Source organism: Psammomys obesus, unplaced genomic scaffold (genome assembly GCF_907164565.1).
Source record: "Psammomys obesus unplaced genomic scaffold, mPsaObe1.curated_primary_1811, whole genome shotgun sequence".
Lineage (NCBI taxonomy): Eukaryota > Metazoa > Chordata > Mammalia > Rodentia > Muridae > Psammomys > Psammomys obesus.
In genome coordinates this window covers 1,542,856-1,568,737 of record NW_026596134.1, presented here as the reverse complement: position 1 = coordinate 1,568,737, position 25,882 = coordinate 1,542,856, and the positions used below count along the sequence as shown (strand labels likewise).

Here is a 25,882-nt window from a genome sequence, read left to right as displayed (position 1 = left end):
GTCTCTATCTGTCTCTCTCTTTATGTCTCTGTGTCTCTGTCTCTCTCAGCACAATCCACCTATCTCTGCCTCCTAAGTGCTGAGTTTAAAAGGGTGGGCACCATGCCTGGCCTTTCTCTCTATCTGCCATCAGGCTTGGTGGCAAGGTCCTTTACCCATTGAGCCATCTTGCTGGCCCCAAAGGGAAGTTTTGAAAAGCAAAACAAGATATTTTGAATTACTCGTCTTTACCACAATGATTTCTGTAAAAGTAACATCAGCCTGGGGTTGTTGAGCAGACATTCTTGCAGAAGTTCTTGTCCAGGGGTTTGGCGGCCTTTGAGTGAGACTTCTATGACCTGCTTCAGGTGAATGCCTGCCAGAACCTTTCATCCATCATCTCTTGAGTTTAATTGAGTCAGCATTGATAGCAGCAATTTTTACAGAAATGTTTCAAGCAAGTACAGCAATGTCACTCTAGACCTCTCAGTTCAGAGGCTTCGTGAGCCCCCAACAGCCACGTGACAATGTCGTCCTTCAATTAACCAGACTGTAGGTGATGTGTACTCCTCAAGGAGACAACGCCCTTCCAAGTGGGAGAATTCAAGGCAACCAGGATGGGAGGCCGACATCCTGTCCATAGGTGTGTGGCTGTGTGGGCTGTGGACCTGCCCCTGGCCCTGGTTTGCTGCATGCTGGGCTGTGGAAATACAACCGCAGTGATCTCTGCTGCTAAGCATGCGTGACATCCCATTAAGTAAAGCCCTGCCCTTCCCAGTGTGCTGCCGAAGAGCTTAAGTTAGCCTGAATATAACTCCATTTTGAAATAAAGATCTCGACTGGGAGCTGAATTCAGGTACCAGGAAATATCACAGAATGGACACCTGGCAGAAAGCAAAGTTAACTCTCCTAGCAACAGCCTCCAGGAAATATCAGAGAATAAATGCTTCATAGAAAATAGAGACAAACTCCCTGGCAATAATCAATGGGAATCGGTTGAGAATCGGGTGGGAAAATTCTCCCCAATGTTTCAGATATAGTTTAGAAAAATAGCCATTGTGATTATATGCCTTAGCCATTGTGATTGTGTGCCTCAGAAAAGGTCACCCCGCCCTGCTAAACTTCACCCAATTCTATAATGCCAAGGCTTGTGCCCCCTGCTTGCTGCCATGGAAACCCCCTGCTCACAGACTTTCCCTTTAAAAATCCTGTTCACTCAGAGCTCTGGGTCCCACTTCTCTACTGCTGCGCCAGTGAGACTTGGGTCCCGAGTTTGATCGCTTTCGTAATAAAGCTCTCTTGCAATTGCATCGAGTCGTCTCCTGGTGGTCTCTGAGGGTCCCATGAACCTGGCATTACACTGCCCGAGTGACCCATTCTCATGTCCCAGAGTAACCCAACCTTCCAGTAGGGCCATTCGAATCTGGGTGATGGGGTAGAGTAAGGCCAGTGAACCGAATGTCAGAAGCCCACCGTTACTCTGTAACGGAATGAATTCTTTACTCAAAAGCAATGGTCCATGGAACACCACGATGGCGGGTGAGACATTTGCTGACCCTGCAAACTCAGTTGCCAGCAAATGAGCAGGGAAGACCCGTCCACTCCCAACGTGTCTGCTCAAGGAAGGCAGTGTTGCCCTTACGGTGGAACTGACCCGACATATGAGTTGGCTGTCTTCTGGGAGTGGTGCCACCGAGGGCCATGTCCCTGCTAAAACCAGATCAGTCTGGGACACTGAGCCAATGCTCAGGTCCCTTCCCTGCAGGCATTGCTGTTTCTGGTCCTTTAAGGAAACACTGGAATGTCTGGGGAATTGTGTGTCCCCACGTTCACACTGATGTCCTGGCCCTCAGCCCTTCAGAATGTGACCTTATTTGGACATAGTAATCACTGTAGGGTGACCTCGGGAGGATGAGCCCTCAGCCAACGGCCGGGGTCCTTATCAAAGGAGAAATGTGGACAGAGAGAGTGAGCAACACAGCAAGCTGGTGAGAGAAGGGAGAGGTTTCTACAGGCCCAGGAAGTTCAGAGATTGTTGATAATTCACCCAAAGCAAAGAACAACTTGGAATGTATCTCTCTCCCCATGTCAGGTGTGTGTGTGTGTGTGTGTGTGTGTGTGTGTGTGTGTGTGTGTGCGCATGCACGCAGATGCACTTTATCATAGACTTCCAGCCTCCAGAACTATGAGGAAACAAACTTTTTCCTCATAGTCTTCATGGTGCTTTGTTACAGCAAACCTGGGACATGCAGACTGAGCTCCAAAGAGCTTTGTTCTTTCAGCTGTTTGGTAAGACTCCCATCACCTGTAGAAACCAAGGCTCCAGAAGCCAGGGGAAAGGATGGGTTTTGTTAAGGAGGCTAGAGACCCAGAAAGGAGGCAAGCTGCCTTATGCCCTCTACTCCCAAGACGTAGGAGAAACAGCCCTGAGAGGACCAGGCAGGGCTGTGTGCAGAAGGCGAATTCCCCTGGAGTGTAACCTGTGTCTGGTATTTTGACACTAGCCGGAAGTGATGCTTGCCTAGTGACCTCCTGTTCTTATCTTGACAGTAAGACACTCAGGAATGCGGACCAAACCCATATCCTGGGAAGGAAAAGGCAACAGGCATAAAGCAAGATGGAGTCACAGAAGGCAGGAGCCTGTTACAACACTTATGGCTAATGAGATCCGATCAGGAAACCGAATCAGCGAGTGTGAAGTCCCGCAGTGTTTGCGAAACGTCCAGATAAGATCGGTTTTTACAGGCAGGAGTAGAACAAACTGAAGTGGGTGAGGACTTGATTAATCCTGGCTAGCTGATGAGTGGGTCCAGAGCTTGGGTTTTCAGGATGAAAAGGTTCCAAAGAGAAATAGGGGGCGGCTTAGGCTCCTAAAACACTGTGACTGCACCGAGTTCCCCTGCGCTGCACACATTAAGAGCAGGCCAGGGTGGGCTGAAGCGATGTTTGAGAGGTGGAGGGCGCTACTAATGTTTGTGGAGGATCCCACTCTGGTACCCAGCACACACACATACACACACACACACACACACACACACACGTCGGCTCACAACCATCAGCAATAATTCTAGTCACGGGGAATCTACTACCCTCTTCTGACCTCCGCTGGCACCGGGCACGCATGCGGTGCACAGACATGCATATGCAGGCAAAACGGTGACACATGTACAACAAACACACACACACAACATGGGAAGCCTTGTTGTGTTTTATTGTAAATTTTATAAAAATGGATGGAGCTAGGTGTGGTGTTGCACATCTTTAATCCCCTCACTCAGGAGGCAGAGGCAGCTAATCTCTGTGAGTTCGAGGCCAGCCAGGTCTACATACTGAGTTTCAGGCCAACCAGAGCTATACAGAGAGACCCTGTTTCAACAAAGGAAGGAAGAAGATGATCTGGTATTAACTTTTACATCTGTAGTCCCATCATTCCAGGAAGCTAAGACAGGAGGAATGTTGGGATTTGATTTTGGCTGTAGAGTGAGACCTTGTCTCAAATTTTTAAAAAGGAGAGACGGTTCAGCTTTTCAAAAGGAAAAGGCTAAAAGGGGTGGACTTGGGAAGAGGTAGGAGGAAGATGAAATAAATCTGCTAAAGATACACTCTATGCATATATGAAATTCTCAAAACTACTAAAAATATTATATTAAAAAAAACCATTTAAGCCAGGCGTGGTGGCGGACGCCTTTAGTCCCAGTACTGGAGGAGGCAGAACCAGGCAGGTCTCTGTGAGTTGAAGGCCAGCCTAGTCTACAAACCGAGTCCAGGACCGCCAAGGCTACACAAAGAGACCCTGTCTTGAACAATTTTTAATTTCCTGAACTAAAATGGAGACGCCTACATCAGAGACTGATAAAGCAGGGTGAGGCCATCACCAGGAAGCTCCAGAGGTGGCCTTCATGCCTGCCGCTAAGAACATCGGGAAAGGCAGTGCTGAAATCACAGTCTGTGGTTAAGGCCCTTCCGAGAGGACATGACCCCAGTGCCAGCCAGCCCTGACTGCCAAACGCTGAGCCCACTACCTCGCAGTCAAGGGTTAGACACCGAAAATCTCCTGACTCAGCGAGCACACGTCACTGCCTGGGAAACATCACTGTGACGGGTGAACTACGGTCTCACGTAACTTCAACGTGCTTCCAGAAATCTCCCCTTGCCTCAGCCTCCCTCCGTGCTCCTTGATCTGTCATCAGACAGATATCACACACCCGAGTTGCAATCCTGAACATTCCTGAGTCAGCCTCTCTCCCACTCCTACTTTGGGTTGACAACAAAATTCCAGATTAAAATGAATCTTCTGTGTCAGGCATGATGAGTGTCACACGTGCAGCTGTAACACGTGGGAAGCAAAGAGGACTGCGACAGGCTGAAACCTTGCCGGAGCTGGAGAGGTGGGCTCGGTGGTTAGAACCCTGGCTGCTCTTCTAGGGGGCCCCAGCATCCTCAGCAGGATGCTCACAGCTGCCCGCAACTTCAGCCCCAGGTGGCCCAGCCCCTCCTCTGGGCTCTGTGGGCACCAAGCGTCCACACGGTGCACAGACATGTGCACAAGCCAAAAAGACATAAAAAATAAAAATGATTTTTAAGAAGAATAGCAAAGGGCTGTTTTTGTTTTTTAAGGAGGGGCTGACAGAACTACCGAGTACAACTCAATCTCAAAACGATAACAAAAGAAAAAAAAAAAGCCTAAGACCTTATGCTTCAAGACCAGGTTACTCCTTGATCCCCAGATGGCCCATAAAGACCGAATGTTTTTATCACCTTTGGAAAAAAAAAAAAAAAAGGAACCAAAGCTATAAACAATGGATTTCCTGGAGTAGAAGGGAAAAAGATTTCTGCATATTGTAGCAGAGAGCAGAGGGATTGATGTGGTCAAGAGAGGCAACACTCCCCTGCTGGGTAAAAGCAAATAGAACCTTGAACCGAATACAGAGAAGTAGGTGCTGATAGGCCAGAGCTGTGAACCAAGGGCAAAGGCTAATTCTTCCGGTAAAGCTGGGCCCGGACAGCAGCTGCAGGGGGTGTCCGGGATCACACTTCCTGTGCTTCTTATCCTCCAAGGTCCATCCAGCTCCTGCAGAGCCAGCTAGTGAGTCTGTTGTTTGGGAATGATTGACATCCCCATTCCTGCTCCGATGCACTGAACCCAGAACCTTGCACGTGCTAAACATGTGCGCCTGGACTTTGCTGCATTTGCAGCCCCCTCTCTGCTCCAGAATTGTTTGTTGTGGGAAAATCAATTCCTAATGTCCAGGAATGTGGTCAGAGTCAGGACCAAAAAAGAGGCGAATGAAACAGCAGGACACAGAGTTCAGAGAGGTGCCCACAGGACCATCTGAGAGCTGAGCCTGAGGCTATCACTCAGGGAGCTCGTTCTTCACCAGCCCCTCACTCCCCAGGGCTGTGCAGGCTGACTGCAGGTTCATCATGAGGCAATTATGCTGGGACACTCCTAGTCTTAGCAGGAAAGGCAGCGACTAGAGACCTCCAGGCCTGCCTCTGGGGTCTGGTACCGTCAAAGCTGGCAGCTGACCATCTGTGGGCTATAATGTCCCTACACATCTTGCAAATAGTCTCCTCTTTGTGTCTTCATCCCTGAAGGGAAAGATGGCCAACTCAAAGAGACCTCATTAAAACATGTATGGGCTGTAGTGGCCCATGCCACTCGGGAGGCAGAGGCAGGTGGATCACTGTGAGTTCGAGGCCAGCCTGGTCTACAAGGTGAGTCTAGGACAGCCATGGCTACACAGAGAAACCTTGTCTCAAAAAAAAAAAAAAAAAAAAAAAATGATGGCCGCGCCTAGGAATGGAGCCGAACAGGCCTGAAGGAGACAGATGCAAAATGAGGGCACAGATGCCAAGCTTTTATGCCTAGTGGGCATCTTCAGGCCCAAGCCAAGAGTCTGTGTTTTAGTAAAAGTAGCCTTTCAGTCCCTGCTCTGGGAGCAGAAGAGAGAGCGGGAGTGCCAAGGCGCAGGAGGGTCCCTCATTCCCATCACGGTGACCACGGCTTCCTGCACCTCCCACAGCAGGCTGAGCTGCACCAAGGGGAAGGCTGCAGCCACTCTGGCCTGCCTGCGCTGTCAGTACCTCCACCCCCTGGCGACGGGACTCACTTCCGGATAAGACGTGTGTGCCGACATCTAGTCACTGCCAGCCCCCTCCGTGTGTGTTGCTGGGTCCACAGCACAGTGCCCTCTGATGTGTGCTGAAGTCCTGCTCGACCCCAGGTCCTCAGGCCTCCCCCAGCTCCAGCCACTTGTCACCACCTCAGCAGGGCTTTGGCTTGAGTGGCATACGCCTGGTCCACTGTCTTCGACCTGGTGACACTCCCAGACGGTGCTGTCTCTTCTTCTAGGGGTGTAGTTCGGCCTCTGGTTTTCTGTGTAAAGCCTCTGACCGTATGGAGGTGAGTGGTGGGTTCCTATGCGCATTGTGTGGCATCTGTCACAGCGCTGTGTGGCCTCCCATGAAGACTCTCCCCCCTGGAATCTTCTCACGTTTCCCTTGGTGAACCTACATTCACTCTGCTACACACACACCTCATACAAAGGGCGTGTAAAATATGCAGAAACTATTGAAGTAGAAACACACTTTTTTTTAATTTTTTAAGACAGGGTTTCTCTGTGTAGCCTTGGCTGGCCTGGACTCACCTTGTAGACCAGGCTGGCCTCAAACTCACAGAGATCCACCTGCCTCTGCCTCCCTGAGTGCTGGGGTTACAGGTGTGTGTCACCTTGCCCAGCTTGATTTGTTGGGAGAAGCAAGACTGACCTACCCAGACACAGCCTGAGACGTGCAGGAGGACGGAAATGCAAACATTACCGCCGTTCCTGAGCACGCCAAGGTGGAGAAGCTGAGCTTTGTGTCAGGCATTGGGCACACCATTGGGCCATCGTGCCTGGAGACAGAAGAAGGGGTCCACTAGAACCCCCTCACTAAAACTGTAGAGAAAAGGCTCAGTATCTTCACCAATAGCCCGTTAGGGAAGCCTTTCTGCCTGGGCTGGACCATGAAGGTGAAGGTCACAGTTCTTGCAATGTTCCTACCTAGGGAGAAGGACCTTCCTTCCTCTCCTCACAACTTCACAAGCCTCCATTGTTGGGTACACTGTGATTATTCCCCTGTTGCCCACGGACGGCGCTTTGGGAGTTTCCTGAAGTTTCCCAAAACAATGGGAGTGATTGATCTGGTGCCCATCTGCATAATTGCTGGAGTATGGATCAGCTGAAGTCCCAGAAAGGCCACAGCTCGCTCCATCCTACCTGTGAGATCTGTGGCTAAATCCCTGCTCTGAGATGCGGGAGCCTGGTGCCCCACACTTCCACCACCGTAAAATACAAAGAATCTTTTAAGAAAGTGGATTAATGGGTGTGTGGGGGCGGGGAAGAGGGAGAGACGAAAGGGACAAATGAAGAAAAGGTGTGAGGAGAGTCTTGGTGGCGAGGACTGTGCCCCTTCTCTCTCTTGTCATGACGGTTGCATGTAAGCACATACATGAAGGCTCACTAGGCGTGTGTCACATGCACTCAGCTCATAGAGTCTATACTGCATCGCAATAAAGCTGTTTAAAAAACATAGATTAATTTTTGTTCCATCGAGTTATCAAAAAATAAATAGACACAGTGAAAGCAGAGAACTGACCCCATGAGCTGCTTTCTGCCCTCCGTCTGTGGGCAGGGGCCTGACCACGACCACCACCTCACACATCCGTGCAAAATGAATGAATGAGTGTGGCTATCTTTCAAAGCGTAATCGCCTCTGCAGCTGTGGTGCAAGAGTGACTGCTAAAGTTGTTTGGGGACTAATGGAGAGATGGCTTACAGTTAGGAGTGTTTTCCCTAACCCGACCCTGTGTGGACTTGGGGGCACACACCTTTAGACCCAGTGTAGGGAGGCAAACGCAGGTTTCCAGCACCTCTGCCAGACAGCTCACAACTACTGTAGCTACAGCTCGGAGGATTCACCAGCTCTTCAGTCCTCTAGCCCCTGTACACACCCATACACAGACACACAGATATGCACACGATTATGAATAAAACAGATCTTTAAAAAGTCTTTTTTTAGGGTCTGGAGAGATGACTCAGCGGTTAAGAGCACTGGCTGCTCCTCCAGCGGTCCTGAGCGCAATTGCCTGCACCTCCGGTCCTGAGCGCAATTGCCTACACCTCCGGGCAGCTCTCACCTACCTGCACCTGTAAGGCCGAGTGACCCGATGTCTTCTTCTGGTGGAGAGATGTACAGGCAGGCAGAACACCCAAATACATAAAATTCATAAGCAAAAAAATTAAATTCTTTTTAAATTTTTTAATTAATTAATTTAATTTTTAAAATTAAATTAATTTTTTTACTCATATATTTTATGTATATGGTTGATTCCTAGAACCCATAGTGGAAGAAAAGAATTGACTCCTGGAGATCATCATCTGATCCCCACCTGCACACGCGCGCCTGGACAAGGATTTGGCCACACACACACACACACACACACACACACACACACACACACACGCACACTAATGGTAACTTTAAAATGTGTTTTGGTTTTTGTGGGATAAAATTATAAATACTGCTTACTCAGCTGTTACTAAAACTTAATTTCTCTCTTTTGTCTCAGTAAACTTAAGCCCCACAGGTCTTTCTTTTACTTCAAAAGTAAATTAATGATTCTCCAGAATCTGGCCTTTAAAATTATAATGCAGCCAAGCAGTGATGGAGCACACCTTTGATCCCAGGGCTCGGGAAGCAGAGGCAGGCGGATCTCTGTGAGTTCCAGGACAGCCAAGGTTACACAGAGAAACACTGCATCAAAAGAAGAAGAAGAAGAGGGAAGAGGAGTGCGGAAAGGAATCTAGGACATTTAAGCGCCTTTCTTCCGTGCACTGGTCTCTGAGTTCTAACCATTGGTGAAAGTGTCTGGGCAAGCTGCTTCATGAGACCATTTACAAGAGCTTAAATTTTGTCTTCCTGTGAAAACTCGAAATTGTGTGGAAATTCACAACTGTTCTGAATGTTCTAACCTCTTGGCAACACAGCTGGTAACTAAACAGATACTTACTACGACTTCCAACGCAACTAAGAAAAGCTTGAGAAGTCTGCCGGGCTGCCTCTCTCAAGGAGTGCTCCCGAGGGGCTACTGAGACCCTGAGGGATTTGGCGACCATAGGAGATTCCCAGACAAGATGGCTTCCCTCTCAACCGAGTGTCTTACATAGTAAGGGCAGAGTGGCTGGCCTCATCTTGAATAGACTTTTGTTAGGAAGTGTATGTTAGCAGGATGTCATACCCACAGAAAGATTTCCCATTGTAGGGAAAACTGGAAACTCCCCAAACACCCAGGAAAAGGGAAGAACCAGCAATGAGGAAAAAAACCCACAATGGCTCACTCACAATCAGTCCACACCCAGAAAGCCAGAGAGACCAGTGCTCGGCAGACAGCACACACCCAGGGCCCCAGGCTGGGCAGACCTGCCGCCCTGGCCCCCGGTTCTCTGTATCTAACACTCCTTCCCTTGTCTCCATCTGCCAGGAAAAGTCCACTGTCACACTCTGGGGGAGCCAGCAGCTTGCCTGCGGTCAGGGCAGAGCAGCCTGAAGGAAGGACTCCAGAGGCAGGATGGTCGGCAGAGACCTACGCCCAAGGGCAGCCAACCCTTACTCTTAGTCAGACACCAGGACTCTAAGCGAAAGGCTCTGCACTGGCCGTGTGTCCTCCTGCCCTCCGGTGTCCAGGACTCTAGCTCCACACCCTGCCAACCTGTGCTCCAGAGCCCCAAGCTATGTGGGAGCCCTTGGGGTCTTCGCAAGTCCAGGTCTTAGGGGGCCAAGCACTCTGCCCCACCACGAACTCGGAGGGCTGGAGAAGAAGGGGCACTGGACAGACGCCTGTGGCCCTGAGTCTGGTGAGCCGAATGTCAGCCATTCCAACAGAGGTGAAATTTGGAAGAGCAGGATCTAAGGAATCATCAGAGTGACCCGAAGATTGTTCCAGAGTCCTTTGGTAAGGGCTGTGCTGCCCTGTGGATTTCTAGATTGACTTTAAAACAAAAAACAAACAAACAATAAAAAGCAAGGGTCAGCGACACCGTCTGTAAAACCACCTCCCTGCCGGAACTGACAATCTGAATTCCGGCCTAGGAACCTGCGTGATAGGAGAGAATCAAGGTTTGTATGCTGTCCTCCTACCTCCACATGTGTGTGAACACACACACCTAAATAAATATTCGTATTGCCAGTTTTAAATCAAGACTTGGACCCCAGAAGAAATGGGGCATCAGGCAGAGCAGAAAAAGCTAAGGAGGGGAGAAGGGTCACAGTCCTGAGGCCACATCTTTTCCAGGATAGTTAATAGTGAGGTGGTCAGTCCAGGGCCATCCCCTCCCACTTTGCTCTGGGACAAAGGGACTGGGCTCAGGACAGAGCAGAGCAGGCGCTGGGTCACCCACAGAGTCACCAAGGCGGTACAATCCCGGCTTTCTTCGCTGTTAGAAGATCTGCAAGCTTGCTTTGGAAGAGCAGAGTGACCTGGCAGAGGCTTTGTTGGCCAATGGCAGGCCCGGCAAAGCCCTGCAATTACAGCTCGGGGGCCCCTTCTGGATGCTGTCCTGACAACGCGTGTCTAGTCCCTTCTGTTCAAGAGACTGTGCCTCAGATGGCTGGCTCCACAGCTTTCTCCACCCAAGGGCCGCTGAAGGGCAACGGCCCTGGGGACTGCAGGGTGTGGGGACACTCGGTGCCTCGGGAACGGCCCTAGACCACTGTGCTTGCAGAAATTAGTCTAGAACCTCCGGGGGTCTCGGGGTTCTTGGCGGAAAAGGAAGCGGGGCCTTGGTCCCCACGCTGCAGGAGGCTCCCCTGGCTTGCAGCCCTGGGAAACCAGCTACCTGACGAGAAAACCACACACAGGCGCAGCTTCTCCTTCACTGGGCTGGTTCCGCCCCCTAGTGGCAGGCTGAGGTCCTCTCCCAGGTACGTCCCTTTCAGGCTCCGGGTACCTCCCCGCACAGCGAGCATCTTAGAAGTAGGTTAGGGTTTGGGTTTAGGCTTGAAGCCTGAACCTCACCTATTTTTTTTGCTAATGAACTCTCCTGAGTGCTTGAATTGTAAGCGTGAGTCGCCACATCTGACTCTGTCTCCCTTTGTTTTGTTTTGGTTTTGGAGACAGGGTTTTTCTGTGTCGTCTGATGTCCTGGAACTCACTGTGTAGACCAGGCTGGCTTCTAATTCCGAGATCCTCCTGCTGCTGTCTCCCAAGCTCTGGGATTAAAGAGGTGCACCTCCACTGCTCTGTGTTTATCTCTCAAGTTGTTTTTCTGTTTTTTAATGATTTATTTATTCTCTCGTGTGTGTGTGTGTCACACACACACACACACACACACACACACACACACACACTGGTGTTTTCCCTGCATGTATGAGGGTGTTGGATCCTGTGGAACTGGAGTTATAGAGAGTTGTGAGCTACCATGTTGTTGCTGGGAACTGAACCCAGGTCCTCTGGAAGAGCAGCCAGTGTTCTTAACCACTGAGCCATCTCTCCAGGCAATTTCTAAGCTACTGGAAGCATTGGCTCCTCCCCCTCCTCCTCCTCCTCCTCCTCCTCCTCCTCCTCCTCCTCCTCCTCCTTCTCCTCCTCCTCCTCCTTCTTCTTTTTCTTCTCCTTCTCCTCCTCCTGTTTCTCCTCCTCCTTCTTCTTTTTCTTGTGTTCTGAGAGAGGGTATCATGTAAACTCCACCAGCTTTAAAAACTCATCTACCAAGTACTGGGATTACAAGGATTGGTTTGTTTGTTTTGAGATAAAGTCTTATTTTGTAACCAGCCTAGGCTGAAACTCTTCAAGGCTGAACTCGAACTCATGGCAATTCTCCTGCCTCAGTCTCTGAGTGCTGGGATGACAGATGTCAGCCACTGTGGGATCTCACAGAATTCTCACGCCCTGTACCCCCGGGACTGTCTTATTCTTGCCTTACTCTTTCAGTAGACCTGGGCATGCCGTGCTGTGGCATCTTCTGCAGGAGAGGTCCCTTCACAGTTCTTGCTCCGTGGCTCTGCAGGTAGCACACTCTCCCCAGCCTCACGCACCTGCACATTTCTTTTCTTCGGGCTTTGGGTGTGAGTTGACATGGTTTTCTTTATTTTCCCATACTTGGGGTTCGCTTTTTCATCTTACGTTTCTCACATTTGCACTTTTCACACGTTTTTGTTTTCCTCACATTTGGGCTGACTCAGCCATCATGCTTGTACTGTTTTAGTCTGCTTCCTCTCTGTTCTCCTGCAGGGACTCCTTGTACCTGCAGAGAAGGCTAGGTGAACTTACCTTCTGGCCCACTAATACTCCGTTTCTACTTTTAAATTTTACTTTTATTTATGTGTCTGCAATGTGGATGTGGATGCCCAAAGAGGCCGGAAGAGGGGATGCCATAAAGCTGGGGTTACAGTGGGTTTTAGCCATCTGACATGGTGGAAAATCAAACTCGGGTCCTCTGCAAAAGCAGTATCTGCTCCTAACTGCTGAGCCACCTCGTCAGCCCCCTCCACCGCCCGATGTTTCTATTTTTAAAATCATCTTTTCTCTGTTTGACTTGGGGTAATTGTTACGTATGTGTGTGCATGCCTGTGTGTGTGTGTGTGTGTGTGTGTGTGTGTGTGTGTGTTTGAGACAAGGGTCTCACTGTGTAGACCAGGCTGGCCTGAAACTCACAGAAATGTGCCTGCATCTGCCTTTGGAGTGCTGGGATAAAAGGCGTACCCCTGGGCAGTTCCTACTCGGGGTGACTGATCTTCGCTGTCAATTTGACCATATCAGCTGAGACCCACCAGCTTGGCTTGCTGGTGAGGGGTTTTCCTGACTGGCTCCTCTGAAGTGAGAAGCCCACCTGGGGTTGCTGGCTGCACCACCAGGATGTGGGAGGGGAAAGCCTTTGCCCTTTGCTTGCTTGCCCTCACTCTACTGGCCGGTCCATCGCCTCTGCTGCGGAGACACTCCAGTGGTCCTAGAGCTGCCTCTTCGGGATTCCAGTGACCACTGAAGACCAGCTGAGACCCAGCCTCGGGACTGAACAACAACATGGTTTTGGGCCTTTCCATGAAGAGACAGCCATGGTTGGACTAGTTGGGTCACAAACTGTAGCTCTTTTCTTCCGTAGTGTTTACTTGGCCATGAAGGCTGTCTACTTGTCAGAATTAAAATAGAGTCATTTGTATCACACACTGCTGTGAGGCAATCTCACCAGAAAACACATGACTGTCTTAAAGCCAAAATCTATATTCCCAGTCAGCAGCTGCATGGGGACTTGTCCAAATCACACAGCCCGAGCTGCGCCGTTCTTTCTCTTTTTCACACAAAACCCACATCCAGAAGCCAGAAAGCAAGGTTAGTACATTTAGGGACTTCCCTGGGTCCTGGAACTATGGACTGGGTTTTTGATGGATTAAGTCTTTGCTCCCATTTTGGCAGGTGCTGGGGCCTGCATACTGGGTTCTAAGGTCAGAATGGCCTCTAACATGGTGTCAGTAGTGCTAAGATCTCAGTGCCTGTTACGACGATATTAACCTTGTGATAAGCGGCTCACTTATCTAGCAGACTATGATGTTGAGACAGACTAATGACTGCGAGAGACATCTCCTAAGTGGTTAGTACAGGGTTTATACACAGTATGGACACTCTGAACAAAAGGTGGCCCGAGTACCAGGTGGAATGGAGTGAGACGGTAGGAGATTTTATCATGTTATCAGAATATCAGAGCAGCTTTAAAAACATGGGTTGTTTGTTTCTGGGTTTTTCCTTTGTTAACTTTGAGAGCTGGCCATGAATACCGCAGTCGGCAGATGGAAGAGTGGGCCTAAGGCAATGTTTGTGCCCAGGTAACTGAGACCTGGCTCAGCCTGCCCCCGATAACTATATCTGAGCAAATAGGATGGGAAGATCAAAGCACCTGTGGGATTCGAGAGACCAGTGAGTCCTGGGTATTGATGTGGAATAATGGGACCAGGCTGACCATTTGCATGCAGGGCACAGCAAATCTGGCAAAGGCCTGGGGCCAAGAGATATCATGTGTAACAAAAATGCTCAACGATTCTGGGTCGCTGTTAAAATGACGAAACAAGAAAGAAAAAAAAAACAATTTTGAAAATCAAACAATTGAGTTAAAACAATGTTTCAGAACAGTGTGGCCCAACGTAGGGCCTGATGGGCCATCTCTATTAACTACACATGCGCCCCAAATCTAAAAGTAGTCCCCCAAAGCCAAAGGAAAATGTTTACGAGTCAAACAGCACTGTGACAAATGAAATAAAAGTGCCAGTTAGAAACATGCCTCTCTCAATGTGTGTGAATGAATGATGCAAAGGAGAAGACTGGTCCTGATGTGTGGTCTCGAGGATCTGAAAACAAGGAGGGGTCTCCTGAGCCAGCCACCGAGTGCATCATGGCGGCCCTGAGAGGCGGGGTCAAAGATCGGAGACGCCCACGTCCCTGAGAGCCTTAGACCGGAACTTCAAAGCAGTGACCTGTTGGCCTCTTTTCCCAGAGATGAAAGGGCCTTGCCTCTGCCTGCCTGTCACTGAAATCCAGGCGGAACGGGCAATCACAGGAAGTTCTGGTTGGCCTATGCTTGCATCAGCTCGACAAGCTAGCGGAGTTCAGAAGCACAGACACGGCCCCGTTCAGCAGGAAGAGCGGAAAGTGTGCAAGGTCATTTTTCTGGGCCTGCTTTTCACTGCCAAACCTCCTCTGTCGGCGGAGAGATCTAGAAGGATCAGATCAGGCAGAGCCACGAGGCCTACCCATTGCTGTGGATGCGTCAGCTGTACGTGAGCTGACTCACGTGAGCATGGCTGGTGAGCAGGTCGGTAAGGCATTGTAAAGTGTTCACTCAAGCTGAGACCCCATGGGTGTTTGTAAATGCGCGGCTACCTAGGTCGGGTCTGGGAGGTGTGTAGGGACAGGCTGAGGCACACAGAGTACTCGATCCCTCTGCCATTTCTGGTGACCGTCTGTTTGCCCTGTAGGCAGAAAGTTCTGGAATCCAGCTGCCATCCCATGGTAGGATGCACAGCTAAAGGTGTGACCAGATGCCCAGCCTGCCCAGAGCTCCTCCATCAAACACAGGGATTTCTGCATGCAGGTCACAGGTCAGTTAAAAGCTGGAACATTTTCAGGACATTATCTCTGCTTGTGCAGCCTGGCCTGGGAAGCAGGCAGGACAAGGGAGAAAGCTACACCTTCCGAGTTCAAGGTCAGGAGAGACAGCAGGTTCAGCAGTGGGTCTGAACCCCGATTTCCTGCATCAGAGCCCAGGATGAGAACCGTACAGCAGAAAGGACCCTATGTTTGTGTGATGATAAGGACAGTAACCCACACGCCCTGGCTTCCCGTGGTGGGCGTGGCCTCCAGCTTCACGCACGCGCACCCCCCTGTGGACTCCTCGTCGTTCCTTGGTGTAAGTTACAGAAAGCATGCTCACCTACCTTCACTTCTGCTTCTCCAGAGCGCTCTCAGCAAGTCTCATTCCCACGAGAGCACATGAACCCGTCCCCCTTTGTAAATGGACAAAGACGCAAAGAAGAGACAGAAATGGATGCTGGACGTCACCCGGCTGGCTAAGGGACACAGATCAACGGCAGCTCCTGTCGGGCTCGTGGGAACAGTCAGCCTCATGGGTTCACAGAAGGGGCCAAGGGAAGCCCCCGAGATGAGTGCCCTCTGACAGTGTGTGTGCACAGAGGGTAGTTCTGTTGATGGACTCTGGCCCTGTGCAAGTGACTGGTAGCGGGAACGACTAAAGGCTCCTGGGTGCGGGTGGGGACACGCTGCAGTCTGGTGTGGTGGCTCGGGTCTGAAAACCCAGCATCCGGGAGGCTTACCACTTGGGAGGATGACCAGGGACTTATTCTTGGCCTGTACAACTGGAGCTTTAAGGTTTTCACCCAAGAAAAATGGAAACAGGGCTGGGAGATGGCTGGCTAAAAGAGGGAGCCCCAGTTCAGTGAGGAGAGCAGGGTGGAGGGGCTGGAGAGAGGCCGCAGTGCTTAGCGAGTTCAGTTCCCAGCGCCCATGCTGGGCGGCTCACAACCACCGCAGCTCCAGCTCCGGCGGCTCTGACGCCCTCTTCTGGCCTTCGCAGGCATCGGCGCATATATGTCATGATTTTTTTTTTTTTTTTTTTTTTTCCTGTTAAGGTTAGTTAGCCCTGCAAGGGCCCTTATTCCCTGAAATTCCCTGTAAGCCTTTCCACTGATTAGCCAACTGATGGTGAAGTTGAGCTCCCACCAAAGGAATGAGACACAGTTATCACGGATGCCGGGATAAGGGACAGAGGCCCAGCCCTGTGTGCTGCTAGCCTGCTTTTTATAAAAAGAAATTGCCTTGCTTTCCCGTTGTGCATGTGTTCCTTTGCAGGACACTAAACTGTTCTTTTTCCATGCATGTGCACTGACCCCGCCCCCACATATGTGCACAGATACCCCAACGTGCCAAAACGAATACATACAGACGTTCTCTAAAATTTTCATGTGGTAACATTAGCACCCAGGGCAGGCCTCAAACAACCACAGCCTGGACCAAGCACGGCCCTTGTACACTCTATAAATAAAGCTTTATTGTCACACAGCTTGTTCATTTGCTTATGTGCAGAGTGGTCCTGGAATGTGATTCCCAGCTCCTACATGCCGGTTCCAGCCACCCATAACTCCAGCTCCAGGGGATCTGACTGCCACTTTCTTTTGACTTTTGGAGCACCAGGCACGTGTGTACACATGCATGTTTATACACAGTCATACGCGTAAAAGAAATAAATCATAAAAATGTTGCTAAAGAAAGCTAGTTCAAGCAAGGTGGTGGTGGCGCACACCTTTAATCCCAGCACTGGAGGCAGAGGCAGAGGGATCTCTGTGAGTTCGAGGCCAGCCTGGGCTACAGAGTGGGTTCCAGGACAGCCAGGGCTACAAAGTGAAGCTCTGTCTCAGAAAGCAAAACAGGGGGCCGGAGAGATGGCTCAGAGGTTAAGAGCACTGTCTGCTCTTCCAGAGGTCCTGACTTCAATTCCCAGCAACCACATGGTGGCTCACAACCATCTATACTGGAATCTGATGCCCTCTTCTGGCACACAGGCTCACACTTATATATACATACAGACATATGTACACACATACGTATGTACACATCAAAACAGAAACAATCAAAAAGGTTTCCCTTGTATTCATCTACCCCTCAGCCAGACCTAACTTTAATCACCCAAACATGTTCCTGTATAAGGAAAACCGTCCAGAGCTCACAATCTTATTCTGATACACCCCAATGGGACAACTGTGCAGAGAATGCAGAGCTAGAGAGAGAGAGGTCAATAGCTAAGAGCATTGGCTGTTCCAGAGGACCAGCACCACATGCTGGCCAACTTCCTCCTGCAACTCCAAATCCAGGAGACCTGATGCCCTCTTCTGGCCTCCCCAGGCACCAGGCACACATGTGGTCCACAGACACACATGCAGGCAAAATACCCAAACACATAAGATGATAATAAAAATAGGTGCTAGTTTTAGCCTCCCACTCCTCCAACAACTAAAGGGGAAGTCTGGATCCTCGGCCAAGCAGGAGTGAGAGGCCGGCTCCCTGGCTCCCAGGCTCCCATTCTGGTTGGTTCTGCAGAGCTGAACCTGCTGCTGGGGTCCCCTCTACCTTGGATAAGGGCTTCCAGCTGAGAGTCAGAGGGGCAGTCTCTACGGTGCTCTGCACCAGGGCCCTGGGTACAGACACGCCAGCCTTCTTTCCAGAGATGTCCCCACCCCTGCTGTTCTTTGACAGGCCTTGGGCTGAGCAGCAAACTTGGTCAGGGGAGTCCCAGAAAGGCTGGATGATATCCTAAGAGCTACCATGGGTTCTGGGACCCCAGCCTCTGAGAAAAATACACCATCTGATCCTGGGGCATCCTTTGAACTTATTGACACCATGGTCACTCCTGGATGGGGGTTAGGGAGAGACAGAGAAACAGAGAATGACATTCCACAATGCAGGATGTAGGGGGACCCCTGTCTAGAAAGGCTGGCTTAATGACCTGGGAACCCCTGACCCTCCCTGCACTCTCCCTTGTGGTGACGGCCCCTCCCCTGCGTCTTCAGAACACCTGGGATGCTCAGGCTGAATAATGGTTGAAAGGCATTATAAATCTCAGCTCGAAGAGGAGGAGGAGGAGAAGGTGCTGCCGCAGCCACTGTGAGCTAGCTCTTCTGTGGTCTGGGGCTAGCTGGTATTCCTGCTTCATCTCTGTGCAGACAGGACTGCACAAGGACCCTGCTCTTGTCTTGCTCTGTCGGCTAGAGTGACGAACTATGACATCTGTGTTTACCAGGAGAATGCCAGGCTCTTGCTGAGGAAGCCAGACCAGCTCAGGATGTCAAACAGCTGTTCTGTCCTTGGCAGACAAGCAGAGGTTCAGACTGGGAGCGTGGCTGGCCTGCCCACTGTGGCCAAAAGCCTGGAAAGGACCGTTGTCAGAGTACTTGGAATCGCAGCAGGTACAGCCAGTTGACAATTATCTTGTCCACTCCTGCTGTGACCTCTCCCCCGTAATCCAAGCCTGTGAACTCACAGGGAGGCCTTTAAGAACAATCCTGAGCCTAGTGCTGGACAGTCTAGAAACAGAGGCTGAAGCCTACCAGTCCTGCTGAGGGACCCAGGATTGGGCATCAGACACTTCCTCTGGACTGAAAGTTTAGTGGCCTGCACAGGCTAATGAATGGTTGCTAACACTCAAAACAAAATTGGAAGATAAAGGAGGTACCCAGAGAAGAGAGAGGGAGGATTAGAGTGTCACTGGAATAGCTGGGGGCCACGTTTGTCACAGGACCACCCCAGGGGCATCTACTGCAGAAGAGAAGGCTGGGTGAGACAGCCCTTCCCGTGCGGTCAGCCTGTGCCCAGCCATTGAGGGCCTGTGTGCAGGCTCCAGCCAGCCAGGAGGCAGGACTCAGCACACATGACCTCACAGAGTCTGTCTGTCTGTCTGTCTGTCTGTCTGTCTGTCTGCACTGAGGAGTGTCTGCTGCCAAAAGCAATCAGTGATGCTGAGCCCTTTTTTGGATCAAGTAACAGCCAGCTCCTTGATGGGAAATTGGTGGCGCAAGAGCCCTCTCTTCAGTCCTGGCAGGAGCAGCAATTGTCCCCATTGGTGTGGGTGTTTATTCTGCACATAGATTTGTCCTCCCTGTCTGTGCAGCTGCCATCACCAGCATCTGCCGGCTCAGCCCTGCCCCAGACACCTTCATGGTACTGTTCAGTAGGTGCTGGAAGGGAACTGGAAGGGAGGCAAGTTCTTAAGAACACAATGTATTGGTTTTTTTTCTCCTCATCACAGCAAAGTACCTGGCAGAAAGCAACTTGCTGAAGGGAAGATCTGGCTTACCGGCTGGGAGGGCACAGTTCATTCTGGCGGGGAAGACACAGCGGCCTGAGTCTGAGGAGGCTTCGATACCCACCTTTCCCCGTTTCGATCTGCCCTAGCCCCCATTAACTGGTACCGCTCCCCACACCCCCAGTGGCTCTTTCCTCCCTGGTTTCTCCGGATATCCTCGTGGACACGCCGGAAGGTGTGCCTTCCTCATGCTCTGGGCATTTCTTATCCGGGTCAAAGTTAACTATCGCAGACAGTTTAGACGCTCCCGCACTGACGCTGACAGAGCAACCTCACCTCTTGCTGCTGCACAGGAAATGAGCCAAAAGGGCAGCTCGGAGCCCTACAAGGTAGGCAACTGCTAGCGACAAACGCAGTGAGCTGGGCCTCCCTGGGCCAACGCGAACACGCGCTAAACGTGAAGTTAGTAAATTCACCGTCATCCCGCCTCAAACATCCACCGGGAGTCTGAGACCACAGAGGTCAGCCCTTCCCTGACGGCAAAGACCGCGCACGGGGACGGAACTCAGAAAAACTCGGCAAGCACACTCATCGCAACGGAAGCAGGAGGCCGGGCTGGAGGCTGGGCACAGGGATGCCGCAGCACAGAGTTCCGCGCTCCTCAGAGGACCCACGCTCAGTTCCCGGCACCCACGAAATCCAGTGTCCTCTCTTCTGCTCTCTACCAGAACCTGCACACGGCAGCTACACCTGGACACATGCACACAGGCACTGCACGCGCGTGCACACAGGCACTGCACACAGGCACTCACACAAGCACACGCATACACACATAAAATAAACCTTAAAAAAAACCCACTAGACAAAATTGAACACCATCTCATGATAAACACATTCAACTAACCTGCTAGGAGGAAACTGTTTCAACATAATAAAGGTCACATATGAAAACTTTTTTAAAGATTTATTTATTATGTATGCAGTGTTCTGCCTGTATGTGGGCCTACATGCCAGAGGAGGGCACCAGATCTCATTATGAGCCACTGTGTGGTTGCTGGGAATTGAACTCAGGACCTTTGGAAGAACAGCCAGTGCTCTTAACCTCTTCAGCCACCACATATAAAAACTTAATTGCAAACTTTATACTCAGGGGTGAAGACTGAAGGCCGGGTATGGTGGTACACGCCTGTAATCTCAGCACTCGGGAGGCAGAGGCAGGCACATCTCTGTGAGTTCTAGGCCAGCCTGATCTACAGAATGAGTTCCAGGACAGCCAGGACTATGCAGAGAAACCCTCTCTGGGGAAAAACAAAACATGATGAGAGACTTGGCCTTCCTCAGTTGGCCTGAGGAAGTGGGGCTCAGTTTTCATGGCTCATGTCACCCTGGACACAATGCAGTTTTCATGCTCGCCTCCATAAAAGCCTCCATAGACAAAGACTCCAGGCAGCTGCCTCTCTGGCCTGAGTCCTTACAAAGCCTGAACTTGACTCTCATCAAAAGCTTGCTTTGCCTGCTGTTTGGGAAAGCGCTTTAGAGACAGCGGGTTTAGCGTCAGGTCAGGCGTCTCCAGTTCTCTGGCCAAGGAGGTCACTTCACAGCAAAGGAAGTGACCTCCCGCCCTCGCGCCCACGCACCTTTACTCCGGTCCTCCTGGAGTAGCCCTAGGGTGGAGGACTGCGCCTCTCCGCACCTGCACACGCCCTTCTCAGAACTGAGTGAGCGCTCTGCGTCCACAAGATAAACTTCTCTTCAGTTGCGCTCGCTCTTGTTTTCTTCCACGGTGAAGAGAGAGGCCCAAGGTCCAGCGGCCACTACAGCCATTCCTGGCTATGATTACAATTTCTAGACCATATTTAATCACTCCATAAACCAAGGCAGTGTCAGCTGCAGGAGCTGTACCTGAAAACAGAATCCTAAACGCTCGCCCTGGCGACTCTGTGACGTCCTGGGAAGGAGTCAGCACCTCAGTGTAGGTTCCCAGCACACAGGGTCTCCAGTGCAGGGTCCTGTGGCTGCAGACCCGAGAAACGCAGAGAATGCTTACCTGGCCCTCCCACCTCCCACCTCTACACAGTGGCTGGACTGGGGCTCTGGCCTCCGCCTGTCGCCAAACCTGCCCTGCCCTGCCCTGCCCTGGTTCACATAGTGGAAGCAGAGAACCCACTCCTGCAAGTTGTCCTCTGACCCCTATGATGGTGAATGCGCACGCGTACAAGCAAATCATTTTTTTAAATGAGGGGGGGGGGGGCGGTGAGAAAGTTAACAGCGATGGCTGCTCTTGAGAGGACCCAAGTTCCATCCCAGACGCCAAGGGGCGGCTCCCACCCACCTAAGTGATCTGATGCCCCCTTCTGGCCTCTGCGGGCACTGCACCCAGTTAGTGCACAGACGTAGAAGCAGGCAAAACATTCACACATAATAAAATAATCTTTATATGTGTGTTGATGAATATTTTTAAAAATTCAAAGGTACTTTAGAAAGACGGTGTCCCCAATCAACAGACCCTGTAGAAAGCTGCCGTGCCAGCAGAGGCCCAAGGTAGAGAAAAGCTCATTTCAAAGACTTTTTGGGGTGTCTCTTTTTTAATGGGTTCTGGACGAGTCATATCAGCACAGACATCACCAGTGTGGACTAAAGGAAGGGGAGAGTGTAGAGGGAGAGCCTGACTGTGGAGATGCTTGGAGCTGCTTGTGCAAGCAGCTCGCATGGAAGGAGCCTGTTCTTTTTCTTCAGCAATCGTCTTGTTTTTTTGTTTTTACTTTCTTCGCAGCAAAAAGAAAGCAAGAAGCGAGTCCAGCCTTTTGCTGGGAAACCTCGCTGTGCCGTGGGCGGCAGGGGGCCACTTTCAGCTCCCCACTGGGGGGGGCGAAGCTGTGCGCTCTTCCGCAGCTCCTGGGAACAAGCCTTTCAGCTCCTTCTGAGCTGTCCCCGGCACCTGCACCCTCAGAGCCCCTCTGTCTCATGAAGCACCCCTTCCAGCCTCAGAGCTATCCTGGGTGTCTGCTGACGGGGGGGGGGGGGCAGGGAGACAGAAACAAAGCCGCCTCAGCCTCAGGGCTGAGAGTGGTGAGTGCAGGTTCTCCGTGTGCTGGGAGTGCGTGCTGAGTGTTGTTTGGTTTGAGTCATTTCTCTGGAGGTATCCGCACCTTCCTGCCGCCTGGGAAGGACCCACTTCCAGGCTAGCCTTCGAGGCTGCTGCTGGCTAGACAGTCCTGCTGGCATCAGTCCCTCGATGCATCCACAGGCCAGTTATGCACGTGTGTTTTTCAAGGGGGCAAGCATGACGGATGTTAGCCACTGTGTGATTTTGAAAGTAGCATGGCCCATGACTCCAGTCATATACTGTTTCTGAAATAAAAATGCTCTCATAGGTCAGACCAGCCTTGAGGGCTGAGGTCACTGTGAGGCATGAACTCTGAGAAGTAGGTGTCACAGGGGTCTCTCAGGGATGGCTGCCACAAGGTGACTCCAGCAGACCATGCAATGTAACCCTGGAGAAAGAAGTGGGTATTTCTCAGAAGTCATTTGAAGCCCCCTGAAAGAATCCTCAGCACCACAGCAGCCCTAGTCACACACGTGGAAGCCGCAGCGTGCTGCCCAGAACCAGCTCTGGCGAGCACAGGGCTGGAGTGCCCACCGCCCCTCTCTCCCCACCTGGCCCTCCTCAGTCTGACACTTGGCCACTTGGGGGACTTGGGGGACATACTCATTAGTTACACAGGGCAGGGCCACAGTGTCCAGACCCGGGGAGGCCTTTCCACCTTATCCTGAGGTGCCTGGCCCAGGAAGCGCATCTGCAACAGCCAAGTGCCTGGCAGTCCTATCTGCCCCTGGCAAACTCACTCTGGAGGCATTTAGGCCTCTTTTCTCACCACAGGGACACAGGCGACTTATGCCTGACATACGATGTTAGAAATATACAAAGGGAAAATCCTGCGTGTATGTCTTTAAGTGCGTGTGTGCGTGCGTGCGTGCATGCGGCAGCTGCTGCCTCCTCATTCCTGAGCACACTCCTGAGTGGAGGACTTGGCCTCACACCCTGCTCCTTCATTCTGGTCCACCAGCCAGTCAGGACCAGCGCTGACTATCAGCTGGAAACTTGGATCTGACTGGGGGTATCTGAGGTCATCCCAGAGTCCACAGGCAGAAAGCCTGGCTGGGGCCATTTTATTGGATCAAGGCCTGATATTCCAAGGGACTGGGACCCAGAGTCATACGAGCAATCTCTGAAGGCCTCAGTGCAAGCCGATGGAGAGTTAGAAGGGGCCTTCCAGCTTCCGGTCCTAGGGCCCAACCCAGGCTGGGAACTGCATTCTCTGCAGAACCCCATCCAGAGCATGGGGAACCCTAGTTTTCCTCTGCTCCAGCAGCAGCCTGGCCTTAACCACAATGCTGAGGCCATGGAAGTTCTCCCCACTGTTCCCATATGGGCCTTCTCATCTCGGAAACAGAGCCTCAGAGAGATGTTTGAGGTCTGGCAGGAAGGCCAGCAAGATGTGTGTGAGAGCGCAGGCACACCCACACATACCCACACACTCTCTCTCTCTCACACACACACACACACACATCTGTGGCGGTTTTAAGGCTTGCAGATACCCTGAGCCTTGCCTCAGGAGGGGAGGTGACGGCAGGACAGTGCAGGCAGCTGGTCCTCTCCAGGCGAATCTGCAGTCGGGCTCTGAGACATGCTCTTTACGTTACCGGGCCCTCTGCTGAAGGATCACATGTCGTATAAATAAAAGTGTGCAGACCTGTCACGCCGCTGCTCAGAAAACTTTCCACTCACAAGGTTAACTCTCAGCTCCCCGGTTTGTTTCAGGTCACGCACGCAGCACATGCACGTTCCAAAGGTCAGTTTTTAAACACTGTCCAGCAGCAAACTGAGGCGTTGAAGAACTCCTGGCCCTTACGCGTCTGCCACTGTCCAGCTCTGTAGGTGTTCAGACACACACACACACACACACACACACACACACACACACACACACACAGTCTGACTCTAGAAAACAAAGCAACAGCCCTGGCTCCTGGCATCACTGCTGCGGAAAAAACCCAGTTTGGGGGTGGGGCTGCTCCTCTCCAACTTACAAACTTTTGTCTGCTGGAAAATAACTCAAAGGCAAGGTGTGTGAAAACTTTAGGCGTTAGGGACTAGGAGATGGCTCACTGGGGAAATCACTTGTGCAAACCTCAGGACCTGAGTTCAAGTCTCACTTCTCCTTCGACAAGATGCGACAGAGGAATCAGGAAACCCGTGAACAGCGAAAAGCTGACACTCTGTCTCAAACAAGAGGGGAAGACCAAAACCTGGCTGCCCGTTCACACACGTGTGCTCACACACATACGCACTCACATCACATACGCTCACAATAAAAACAAAGCGTTAAAAATGAAGCTTCCGGGACGAGAGCTTTACACATACGCCAGAAAGGCACATGTTAAAAATTACCAACTTCTAGTTTTATTTCCAACACGGGGATGTAAACGTCAATCACAAGGTGGGGCTGAGCTACCTTTGTGCTTGTGCGCAGTTGTCCCCCACACAGTGTCCCCTTTCAAACCAACGCGGCACGAGTCATAGCTATATTTAGGAATTCACGTTGAGGAAGATCCTACTGCTGGGTTCAAGGCTGTGAAGGAGAAGGGAACCCACCCCGCAGCTGCAGAACACTGTCTTTCCTGCACGCTCCAATCCAACGCTCACAAGTTGCTATTTACAAAGACTAGACGGGGTGGGAGCGGGAGTCCAGAAACGAGCCGATCGAAGAGCAGGGCTGTAAGTTCTCTGTACAGGAAAAACAAAAACAAAAACGCAGTTTTTGGCTTCTTCTCATAGCACAGTCGGAGGTCAACGGAGGGGGTGAGCGTACAGACACGGCCTCCTGTTTGCGGGTTCCGTAGCTGTCTGGGAAAAGGCACTGAGCGCTCGGGGCGCGGCGCGGCGCTAGCCAATGAACCTCTCGGCCGGCCACGTCTCCAGGGCGTTGGCGGGGATGCGCGGGGCCTCCGGCGGCGGCGGGGCCAGGGCCTCCATCTCGCGCACCACCTGCGTGAACACGCGGTCCACCATCATTTTGCTCTTGGCCGTGACCTCCAGGAACGGGCAGCGCCACTCGCGGGCCAGCGCGCGGCCCTGGGCCGTCAGCACCTGGCGCTCGGCGTCCAGGTCGACCTTGGTGCCCACCAACACCAGCGGGACGGCGCGCGGGCCCCGCAGCCGGCCCATGTGCTCCCGCAGCGGCCGCACGGCCTGGAACGAGGCCTCGCTGCACACGCTGTAGAGCACCACGAAGCCGTCGCTGTTCCTGATGTACAGGTCCTTGAGGGTGACGAGGTGCTCGGCGCCCACCGTGTCCACGATCTCCAGCAGCGCGGGGGCCCGGTTCACCTCGATCACCTTGCTGAACAGCTCCTCCACCGACGGCTCGCAGCGCTCGGGGAAGCGGCCGCACGCGAACTGCGTGGCCAGCGCCGTCTTGCCCACCGCCACGCCGCCGAGCAGCACCACCCGGTAGCCCTTGGCGGGGCGCGGCACCAAACCCTCCATGGCCGGGGCG

The 25,882-nt window shown here is 51.8% G+C and overlaps 1 protein-coding gene across 1 annotated transcript; it reads right to left on the bottom strand.

Moving 5' to 3' along the window:
* Positions 1–24,763: 24,763 nt before the first annotated feature.
* On the bottom strand, positions 24,764–25,872 carry LOC129666117 (ras-related protein Rap-2a-like). The gene has a single exon (XM_055593141.1). The coding sequence runs from the start codon at positions 25,870–25,872 to the stop codon at positions 25,270–25,272; it is 603 nt and encodes a 200-aa protein (XP_055449116.1). The 3' UTR covers positions 24,764–25,269.
* Positions 25,873–25,882: the final 10 nt, after the last annotated feature.